Source organism: Mobula hypostoma, chromosome 1, assembly GCF_963921235.1.
Source record: "Mobula hypostoma chromosome 1, sMobHyp1.1, whole genome shotgun sequence".
NCBI lineage: Eukaryota > Metazoa > Chordata > Chondrichthyes > Myliobatiformes > Myliobatidae > Mobula > Mobula hypostoma.
The window spans coordinates 124,401,785-124,413,935 of NC_086097.1; the positions used below are offsets into that span (position 1 = coordinate 124,401,785).

Genomic DNA, 12,151 nt, shown 5'->3' on the forward strand with positions numbered 1-12,151 from the left:
AAGTAATGATCGTGGTTTCATTGGCCGTCCAGAAATCTGATGGTGGAGGGGAAGAATCAGGAATCCCAAGGCTCTGGAAACATTTGCATTTTAGCTGAATTATGGGAATGTAAGCCCAGAGAGAAGTAAACAAACAAAAATAAAGCAAACTCTTTAAAATCACTGTTATGAAACCTTTGAGCAAATGTTTTAAGGAGATGTGAAACAATTTAAAATATGCCGATGTCAGAACAGGAAGATGGAGAGAACGAGAAAAGAGGGGAGAGTCAGTTTATACTTTCAAATGATCTAATACCAAATGAAAGAAACAAACATTCGAAGTTTCTTTTGGTGGCCAGACTGTTTATTATGGCTCAATATACAACACTATGTATTGCTTCATTGCATAACATCTCAATTCAAAAGATAATAAACATTCAAAGTGAACAATATGAGAGCTTCAGAGTTGAAGCAGTCAAGTAGCTCCATTTTATGAATCATCGTTTAAAAAACCGTGTATGACTATGTGGTGTGTGATTAAATATTCCACTTTAACTATGATTCACTTTATTGGAATTCATATGCAGTCCAACACATGTTAAAATGTTTTGTCAGTTCTTTTAATATCTAATGGTGATCATCACAATCAAAAACATTGCTAAAAATGCTCAGACTTTCATATGTGTACTCATTCCTCGTCTATATTGGCTTTACGGTACATCTTAGTAACACCACAGTGATAACTATTCCATTATTTTTCATCCAGATAACCAGTTCCTTGGGAGAAATTAGAACTCCCAAACATTAACCCTATTAAGTATTGAGAGAAGGCAATGTGTATCTTGATCCCTCGAGACAGCTGAAGTTGGTGGCCCAAAGTACGGTCAGTCAGATAGGGTATTGCACCAAAAAACCATGTTAATGCTGTACTTAATGTTTTTGTCCATGGTCACAATTGATCATCAGCTATGTCATCAAATACACTTGCATCGCATTTTCCTATCACTGCCTTATACTGATTTTGTTCTGCTGTTCCGGAATGTTTACTCTAGAAAATGAAACAGAATTATTTGCGTTCAGATTTGCACAAAAACATTTATAATCATGCATAAAACGTGTATGTCACTAAAAAATTCCGTGATGACTTTTTATGCAGCAACCTAATCTTCAACACAAAAATGGTAGTTTGGTAATGGGATACATTTTGGAAAGTTTGTGCACCTTCTATTTTAACAACTCTGATCTGGAAACGTTAATTAATTCATTGTTTATAGATTCAAAGAGATATATAGAGTGGAAATAGTCCAACATGCCCTTGCTGAACCAAGATGCTCAGCTGTGTGAATCCCATTTTCCTGCATCGGGCCCATGTCTCCCTCATCCTTTCCTATCCATGTACCTACACAAACATCCTTTAATCGTTCTAATTGTACCCACCTCCACCACTTCCACTAGCAGCTTGTCCCATATACCCAGCACCTTTGTCCTTTAGATCCCCTTTAAATGTTTCCCCTCTTACCTTAAACCTAAAAATCCTCTACATTGGGGAAAAGTTGACCATCTACCACCATCAACGTCAACCAGAAGACATCGGAGTAGAATTATCCTCCAAGCCACACTTAGCTGTCAACGCCTTCTATTTGAGTGGTGGGCTCCCCCTCCTACTAAGGGGGAGATACTTACAGCTAACAAAGTAGTTTAACCCACAGTTCATTTATTTTTAGTGATACACATTTAAATCCAGATAAAATTCTCCAGCGTCATTTGGAGGCGTGGTGCATACTGCTTGCAAACTGTGAATAGTCGAAGGTCCAAAAACTTGATGGGACGTTTGTACTGGGGAAGCTCCCTGTACAGGAACTTACCCCTGTATTCTTCTTTTCCTAGCTATAGTCAATCTTTTAGGTAATTCTTGTGCATATTCCCAAGCATCTGTTCTACAGACTTTACTTATACCTCTAGGGTATGCTGGTGTGGGTGCTACCTCATGTGAGCCTGGAAGGAATATGCAACATCCCATGCATTGGGACCAAGATATGGGTCACCAGGTGCTATCACGTAAGCATGTGGTTCCCACCTGGGTGTTTGGTTTCTATTTAAAATAGGGGATACAATTCCTATAAGCTAAAAAGACATACCAATGATGTAGATGAACGAATCATCCATTGCAGAAATCAAAGGCAGAGGAATGGATTCCAGTTCTGAGTTTCATCCTCCTCAGAAAGTAGAGGCTTTGGTGAGCTTTCTTGACTATGTTGGATGTGTTCTGGGGCCACGGGAGGTTGTGTGTGATGTACACCCCCAGGAGTTTGAAACTACTTTTTCACTGCTGTGTCACCAATGTAAAAGGGAGTGTGAGTGGTGCAAGTTCTCCTGAAATCAATAACCATCTCCTTTGTCTTGTTGACATTAAGGAACAGGTTATTTGCCTGACACCAAGCCTTGAGTTCTTCCAGCTCCTCTCTGTGGACTATCTCATCGTTGTCGGTGATGTTCCCTACCACTGTCGTGTCAGCAGCAAGCTTGACGATGTGATTGCTCGGGTGTTTGGCCGTGCAGTCGTGCGTGAGCTCAGCACACAGCTCCAGGAGGGCAGCCATGTTGAGGATAATGGGGAGGGAGGAGTGGCTGTGCACCTTGACTATTTGAGACCTGGTCATTAGGAAGTCCAACACCCAGCTGCATGGTGGTGTATTTAGACCAAGGAGTAGAAGTTCGTCCACCAAGGTCCCCCCAGTAACCTTTAATGCCTTTACTAATCAAGAACCTACCAACCTCTCCACTTTAAATATTCCCAATGATTTGGCCTATACAGCTGTCTGTGGCAATGAATTCCACAGACAGATTCACCACCCTCTGACTGAAGTAATCCCTCTATTCAAAAGGGACATCCTTCTATTCTGAGGCTGTGCCCTTTGGTCCTAAACTCACCACTACAGGAAACGTCATCTCCACATCCACTCTATCTAGGCCATTCAATATTTGATAGGTTTCAGTGAAATCCCCCCTCATTCTTCTAAACTCCAGCAGGTACAGCCCCAAAGCTATCAAACACTCCTCCTATGTTAACCTTTTCATTCCTGTGATTATTCGTGAACCACCTATGGACCCTCTCCAGTATCAGTACATCCTTTCTTAGTTAAGGGGCCCAAAACTACTCCCAATACCCCAAGTGCAATCTGGCCTTATAAAGCCTCAACAACATATCTGTGCCTTTATATTCTGGTTCTCTTGAAATGTATGCTAACATTGCATTAACAATGCATTGACTCAACCTGCAAGTTCACCTTTAGGAAATCTAGCACAAGCACTCCCAAGTCCCTTCGCACCTCTGATTTCTGAATTTGCTCCTCATTTAGAAAATAGTCTGCGCCTTTATTCTTTCTACCAAAGTGCATGACCATACACCACCCTACACCGCTTTCCATCTGCCACTTCTATGCCCATTCTCCTAATCTGCACAAGACCTCTGCGTACTCTGTTTCCTCATCACTACCTGGCCCTGGTCACAAGCCTTTTACTCATTCAAGGACCTGTATAGAGATACACTGGATCATGTGGAGCCCATCAATCTCATTTTCCATGCAGGAAAACGCGCCCATGGGTAGTGCCAGGTTATGTTTGACCCGAGTACATCAGCTCCACAGAAAGGAATGGCAGAGATCAGCCATTGCATGTAATGTAATAAGAACTTTTAAATATTTGATTTAATTAAGCTGGCTTAATTTTTTTTAGCTGTTTTTAATTTTAAAGAAATGATAGTTCACATGTGAATTTTAATGTCTGCGATAGCTTTGAAGCTGGGGCCTGGACCGCACCGCACTCTGTTAAAGCGGCTATGTCAGCGCAGACAGAGAGCTTTGCTGGGAAAGGTGTCTTATGACACCACACCGTGCAGAGAAACCCTGATGGGGGAGGTTTGCACTTGGCAACAAGTGGCCCCGCTTCAAGAGCAGTCAGCCAGTGATATCAGGGCAGAAAAAAGTGCAAAGTATAATGGAGGTTTGTTTAAGAGAATAGATGAAGCAGATTCAGTGAAAATAAACTGAATTTAGTTTATTTTAAACTCTTGGGCCAGAAGTTAACTGACAGCGTGCACCCTGTGTAAGGCCACTAGTGGACTACCACTCATTCCAAGCATGGTCATGAATGCTAAGTCCATTTAATACCATAAAGTGAAGACATAGAAACATAGAAAATAGGTGCAGGAGTAGGCCATTCGGCCCTTTGAGCCTGCACCACCATTTATTATGATCATGGCTGATCATCCAACTCAGAACCCCGCCCCAGCCTTCCCTCCATACCCCCTGATCCCCGTAGCCACAAGGGCCATATCTAACTCCCTCTTAAATATAACCAATCAACTGGCCTCAACTGTTTCCTGTGGCAGAGAATTCCACAGATTCACCACTCTCTGTGTGAAGAAGTTTTTACTAATCTCGGTCCTAAAAGGCTTCCCCTTTATCCTCAAACTGTGACCCCTCGTTCTGGACTTCCCCAACATCGGGAACAATCTTCCTGCATCTAGCCTGTCCAATCCTTTTAGGATTTTATGTGTTTCAATCAGATCCCCCCTCAATCTTCTAAATTCCAACGAGTACAAGCCCAGTTCATCCAGTCTTTCTTCATATGAAAGCCATGCCATCCCAGGAATCAATCTGGTGAACCTTCTTTGTACTCCCTCTATGACAAGGATGTCTTTCCTCAGATTAGGGGACCAAAACTGCACACAATACTCCAGGTGTGGTCTCACCAAGGCCTTGTACAACTGCAGCAGTACCTCCCTGCTCCTGTACTCGAATCCTCTCGCTATAAATGCCAGCATACCATTCGCCTTTTTCACCGCCTGCTGTACCTGCATGCCCACTTTCAATGACTGGTGTATAATGACACCCAGGTCTCGTTGCACCTCCCCTTTTCCTAATCGGCCACCATTCAGATAATAACCTGTTTTCCTATTTTTGCCACCAAAGTGGATAACTTCACATTTATCTACATTAAATTGCATCTGCCATGAATTTGCCCACTCACCCAACCTATCCAAGTCACTCTGCATCCTCTTAGCATCCTCCTCACAGCTAACACTGCCACCCAGCTTTGTGTCATCCGCAAACTTGGAGATGATGCATTTAATTCCCTCATCCAAGTCATTAATATATATTGTAAACAACTGGGGTCCCAGCACTGAGCCCTGCGGTACCCCACTAGTCACCGCCTGCCATTCTGAAAAGGTCCCGTTTATTCCCACTCTTTGCTTCCTGTCTGCTAACCAATTCTCCATCCACATCAATACCTTACCCCCAATACCGTGTGCTTTAAGTTTGCACACTAATCTCCTGTGTGGGACCTTGTCAAAAGCCGTTTGAAAATCCAAATATACCACATCCACTGGTTCTCCCCTATCCACTCTACTAGTTACATCCTCAAAAAATTCTATGAGATTCGTCAGACATGATTTTCCTTTCACAAATCCATGCTGACTTTGTCCGATCATTTCACCGCTTTCCAAATGTGCTGTTATCACATCTTTGATAACTGACTCCAGCAGTTTCCCCACCACCGACGTTAGGCTAACCGGTCTATAATTCCCCGGTTTCTCTCTCCCTCCTTTTTTAAAAAGTGGGGTTACATTAGCCACCCTCCAATCCTCAGGAACTAGTCCAGAATCTAACGAGTTTTGAAAAATTATCACTAATGCATCCACTATTTCTTGGGCTACTTCCTTAAGCACTCTGGGATGCAGACCATCTGGCCCTGGGGATTTATCTGCCTTCAATCCCTTCAATTTACCTAACACCACTTCCCTACTAACATGTATTTCGCTCAGTTCCTCCATCTCACTGGACCTTCTGTCCCTTACTATTTCTGGAAGATTATTTATGTCCTCCTTAGTGAAGACAGAACCAAAGTAATTATTCAATTGGTCTGCCATGTCCTTGCTCCCCATAATCAATTCACCTGTTTCTAACGATGTAGTGTTGTGGTTAGTGCAATGATATTACAGCTCCAGGCATTCAGAGGAGTTCAATTCCAGCACTGTCTGTAAAGATTGTCTTACGTTCTCCTTGTGACAGTGTGGGATTCCTCCAGATGCACCGGTCTCGTCCCACAGTCCAAAGACGTACCGTTAATTGGTCATTGTAATTTGTCCTGTGTTAGGCTGGGGCTAAACAGGCAGATGGCTGGGTGGTGCAGCTTGTTGGGCTGGAGGGGTCTGTTCCATGCTGTATCTCTAGATAAATATATCTGAAGTGGACGTGTTGTTGAATTAAGAATATACATGGAACGGGAAGTAGCTACAAACATTGATCCATTTGCTGGAACGTGTCCTTATTCTACTTTAAAATGGAAAGTAAATGTGTCTTCGTTAAGCCAGCAGTTGGATGACATTTGCAGACTGCCCAAGCTTTCACAATCAAATAGCAAAACGGAAACTTTGAAAAGTATAGCACTGTTTTGACAAGAAATGGTGCAATTTACGTCGCACAGGCAAAGCAATAAAAAGATGCTTTTGCATCTGGCTTCACTGAAAGTGAGAATCTGTCAAGTTACAGTATAGAACATAGAAAACCTACAGCACAATACAGGCCCTTTGGCCCACAAAGCTGTGCCGAACATGTACTTACTTTAGAAATTACCTCGGGTTACCCATAGCCCTCTATTTTTCTAAGCTCCATGTACCTCTCCAGGAGTCTCTTAAAAGACCCTATCATATCCACCTCCACCACTGTAGCCGGCAGCCCATTCCACACACTCACCACTCTCTGTGGAAAAAAAACTTACCCCTGACATCTCCTCTGTTCCTACCTCCAAGCACCTTAAAACTGTGCCCTCTCATGATAGCCATTTCAGTACGGAGTGCAAGAGGAGCTTGGCAGAGTTAATATCTATTCCGGATAGATTGTATCTTAAACTACTAAGGGAAAGGAAGGAGGCAGTGCGATCTTTCGACTGAGTACGATATTCACTTAGCGATGCATGGGCAGCTACCATCACCGGCCCATGACAGAGTGGTGTCAGGGTCCAGTGGCATTGAACGCAGGACGACTGGGGACCCCTTCACTGCCGTTGTGATGTGTCATCATCTTCTGCCAGCTCCACTGTTGAGGTCTTGGTTGAATCACTCTTTGTCTGGAACCTCACTCTTGACCTCTCTGCCATGGGTGACCCTAGCAGGAGCTAAACTCTGGACAGTACTGCTCTGGGGATCTCAGGAACTCACAATGTAGAAGTGTAGAGGCTCTGACCACACTTCTCCATTTCTCGGCGGTAAGAAAGTGGTAGAGGACAACAAATGTCATATTCCTGCTTAAATAATGACTAGGAATTTAAAGCATATGAGTCACACACTAATAGTGGGAGACTAAAATCTGGGGCAAAATTAATTGCAATTAGAAAACCCATTGCTGATAAATGAAATTTACTAAAGATTTGTTAAGGTAAATAGTGTCTGACTGATCATCATTGACAACTTAGTGGAAAAGATTCATATGAGCATTTAGAGTTTTAAAAATAGCATTTTAAAATAATAGGCTTGTTAGTAAGGCTAAAGCCCATGAGATGTAGAGTCAGTAGTTGCTAAGATATGAAAAAGCTAAGGGGAGAAGACTAATGAACGGTTCTGTTCAATTTGGAGCAATGTGTGCTCAGGTTTTCCTTGGTTATTAGGACTATTTCTATTGTTAGATTGAAGTTCATAACCTATATAGGTTGAGGAAGAATAATTTCAATATTTGCCAATGACACACAAGTCAAAAATGAGGACAATGGTTTCAGAAGAACATGGACTGGTTGAGGTGGAATGGGGAGGTGGAAAGAAGATGAATTTTAAAGTATTAATGGGAGCGAAGTGTTTAATTTTTATTTAGAGTACAGCATGGGTGGCAGCCCTCTTGGGCCAACAAGTCTGTGTCGCCCAATTTCACTCAAGTCACCAATTACCCTGCTGACCTGTACGCCTTTGGAATGGGGGAGTAAACCAGAGCACCTGGTGTAAAACCGTGCGGTCACAGAGAGAACGTACAAACTCCTTACAGACAGTGGCGGGAATTGAAACTGGGTCACTAGCACTGTAATAGCATTACACTAACCGCTACATTATATAAGAGTTCCAAGAACAATGGTGTACATCCAAAAATCTTTCAAGGTAGGAGCAATCCCTATTAACTGAATATATCTAAACTTAAATAAGTCATCCTGTGCATCATTCAATGCAATTCCTTTTCCAATAATTTCCCCTGAAAGTATTACTAGCATGAGAAATAATCACAACTTTCATAAGCACGAGAGATTCTGCACATACTGGAAATCCAAAGCAACACACACAAAATGCTGGAGGAACTCAGCAGGTCAGGCAGCATCTATGAAAAGGAATGAACAGTCAATGTTTCGACCAAGGTTCTGAGTCTGATTCCATGCTGGAGAACATAGAATTGAAGAAAATCATAATTTCTTCAGCTGCTCCTGAAACTTTGACTCTGATCATGAACTTACCATTGTGGTCTGAGCACTGCGGGGCTTTGGTTTATAATCCAATACAACACTCTCCAACTGCTGTAAAATGGAAATTCATAGATTAATTTATGTTCTACCAAGTTACAAGTTATTAGAGAGATTTGATTCGCTCAAGGTACAATTTCTATTCTGGAATAGCTTATGGCAGGTTTATTAAATATATTTAATTCTAGTCATATTTTAAATGCCTCTGAAAGGACATGTCAGGTTAGCAGTATGTAATCGTTTGAGACTCTACAAAGTGGAGAGTGCCAGCTGCTAAGAGTGGAAAGCATTGTTTCAACAGAGGCAGCACTTAATACAGTAAATGGTGACAGTGCCTCTACTTTCTTAGACGTTTGCGAAGCTTCAGCATGTCATCTAAGACACTGATAAATTTCTATAGATGCACAGCGGAGAGCATCCTGACCGGTTGCATCATTGCCTGATGGAAAAACTAGTGCTCTTGAATGGAAAATCTTACAAAAAGTAGAGAATGCAGCCCAGTCCATCACAGGAAAAAAGTCTCCCCACTATTGAGCACATCTGCAAGGAATGCTGCCACAAGAAAGCAGCATCCATCACCAAGGACCCCCACCATCCAGGCCAAGCTCTCTTCTCACTGCTGCCATTGGCAAAGAGGTACAGGAGCCTTATGTCCACCACCACCAGGTTCAGGAGCAGTTATTACCCTTCAACCATCAGGCTGTTGAACCAACGTGGATAACTGTTATGTTCGGTAACTCCAAGACATAAAGCTAATCAAAAGTAAAACACGAAGCTGGAGATACAGGAGTGCACTTTGTTTTTACTTTTCCTGAGGTGAACAGATATATTGTGGAGGCATGATAACGTATGCCATTCACATACTTTTACATATAACCCATAACGAATTATGTAAACAGATTGCTTAAACAATGTATTTACAATATTACTCAAGTATTACTTAAGTATTAAATACACATCAATAACTTCGCTCACCCCTACACCCAACTAATTCCATTACCTATGGACTCGCTTTCAAGGACTATACAGTTCATGTTCTCAATATCATTTATTATTTATTCATTTATTTATCTTGTTTTTCTTTTTTTATTTGAAGAAGTTGCTGTCTTTTGCACATTGCCCATTTTTGTGTGTAGCTTTTCTATTGATCCTATTCTGTAAATGCCTGCAAGAAAATGAATCTCATGGATGTGTATGGTGAAATATACTGTACGCACTTCGATAATAAATTTACTTTGAACCTTGAACTTGTTCTGCAGAACATGTATATCAAGCAAGTATAATCTATAACTAAAAGATTTAGAGTCATGGATCAGTGTATTACATTAGGAGTTTCAGTGCAGGGTTAGAAATATCAATAACAAATCGTTTAAATGAAAATCTATCAGGTAGTATCAAGCCAATTGCAAACTCAGCTGGTGCTGAAATTTTCTTGGGTCTCTTCAATACTTAAGAACGATAAAGGAGGAGAAATTCCAAAAATCAAGGTTCCTGCTTTTAACACAATGTGTCACAGAGTCCAGCGAGATAGACTTCAGTATTAACTTCAATTAAGTTAGAGGAAACTCTATATCCTTATTTTGATCATGCTGCCTAATTAGTTGAAGTCAAAGTAAATTTATTATCAAAGTATGTACAGTATATATGTCATCATATACACAGAAACATCTGGAACTCCAACATTTTGTCTGTTACTTCAGATTTGGCTGAAATAGCCAGCACGAGAGGGCACAGTTTTAAGGTGCTCAGAAGTAGGTACAGAGGAGATGTCAAGGGTGAGTTTTTATTTTTACGCAGAGTGGTGAGTGAGTGGAATGGGCTGTCGGCGACAGTAGTGGAGGCAGATACGATAGAGTCTTTTAAGAGACTCCTGGACAGGTACATGGAGCTCAGAAAAATAGAGGGCTATGGGTAATCCAAGGTAATTTATAAAGTAAGGACATGTTCGGCACAGCTTTGTGGGCCGAAGGGCCCGTATTGTGCTGTAGATTTTCTATGTTCTATGTTTCAGTATCTGCAGAATCTTGTGTGTTTATGTCAGCATGGACAACCTTGAGATTAATTTTCTTGCAGGCATTTATCTGAAAATAAAGAAATATACAACATAATTTATTAAAAAATTATACTCAAGTAAAGCCCAACAAACAACCAATGTGCAAAAGAAGAGAAATTGCGTGAATAATACTGATAAAATAAGTTGTAGAGTCCTTGAAAGTGAGGCTGTAGGCTGTGGTACCAGTTCAGTGTTGAGGTGAGTGAAGTTATCCATGCTGGTTCAGGAGCCTGATGGTTGTAGGGTAGTAACTGTCCCTGAACCTGGTGGTGTGAGACCCAAGGCTCTTCAAAGCTAAGGCTATTAATGGACAGAATGGATGTGCTGGCACTGGAGAGGGTCCAGAGGAGGTTCACGAGAATGATTCCAGGAATGAAAGGGTTAATGTATGAGGAACATCGGATGACCCTGGACCTGTACTCAATGGAGTTTAGAAGGGGTGGGATCTCATTGAAACCTATCGGATATTGGAAGGTCTAGATACAGTACGGTGGAGAGAATGTTTCCTACAGTGGATGAGTCGAGGACCAGAGGACACAGCCTCAGAATAGAGGGACATACTTGAAAGCAGATCAGGAGGAATTTCTGTAGAATTCATTACCACAGAAGGCTATGAGGTAATTTCACTTGATATTTTTAAAGTGGAATTTGATCATTCTTGATTAGTAAGCATGTCAAAAGTTAGATGGAGAAGTCAGATGAAAGGGGTGGAAAGGGATGATAAATCAGCCTTGATAGTTTGGCAGAGCATACTCAATGCACCAAATGGCTTAACTTTGCTCCTATGTCTTATGGTCTAATGCAAGCAGAGAGGATTATTGGCCAGAAAGTAGTTCAGTGACTGACTTGAACACAAAAACAACAATGAGGGATGGGCAGAAAATGCCAGAAACGCTGAAGTAGGGCAGCAGCTTTGGAAAAAAAAAATCAGATTGAAGGCATAATGAGAATGCCCTGGACATTAATTCTTTTTATCTTTCCACAGATTTTGCCAGATCTATCGAGCATTTCCAACATTTTCTGTTTGTAGTTCAGACTCCTGGCATCTGCATTTCTTTAATTTTCAATGAGGTAAAAGAGCAGGCAAATATCCACTGGGTAAACCAAACAGTAAGAGACAAAGCAAGGGCACCCTCACTTTCAAGGGCTCAACAGCTCATGTTCGCAGTATGATTTCTTTCTTCATTATTTTTTTGCTGTATCTGCCCAGATTGTCTTCCTTTGCATGTTGGTTGTTTATCAGTCTTTGTGTGCAGTTTTTCATTGATTCTATTCAATTTCTTCATTTTACTGTGGATGCCTACCAGAAAATGAATCTCAGGGTAGCAAATGATGACATGTACATAATAGATTTACTTTGGACTTTGTAGAGTACTCAGCAACAGTTTGGTGGGATACTTGCCAAAAACAAAATTCAACAATAGACTCATCATAGGCTTGTATGCCAAACCAACAATGAGATTTCTGTACAACACTGAACTTATTAGATGACCTAAAACTCACTTTAAAGGACTCTTTACAACTCATGCTCTCAGTATTATTCATCTTCATAATTTATGTTCTTTTGCACATTGGCCATCAGTCCTTGTTTATGCACAGTTTTTCCATAAATTCTACTAT

At 41.3% G+C, this 12,151-nt stretch overlaps 1 protein-coding gene across 1 annotated transcript in view; it reads right to left on the reverse strand.

The window, feature by feature from the left end:
• Nucleotides 1-332: 332 nt before the first annotated feature.
• LOC134343544 (sorting nexin-31-like) overlaps nt 333-12,151 on the reverse strand; it is a 152,244-nt gene continuing 140,425 nt past the window's right edge. Inside the window, exons 14-15 of the mRNA XM_063042316.1 lie at nt 8,473-8,532; nt 333-1,027 (exon numbers count right to left, since the gene is read on the reverse strand). Of these exons, the coding sequence (XP_062898386.1) occupies nt 929-1,027; nt 8,473-8,532 (159 nt within the window). The 3' untranslated portion in view covers nt 333-928. The remainder of the gene's footprint in view (nt 1,028-8,472; nt 8,533-12,151) is intronic.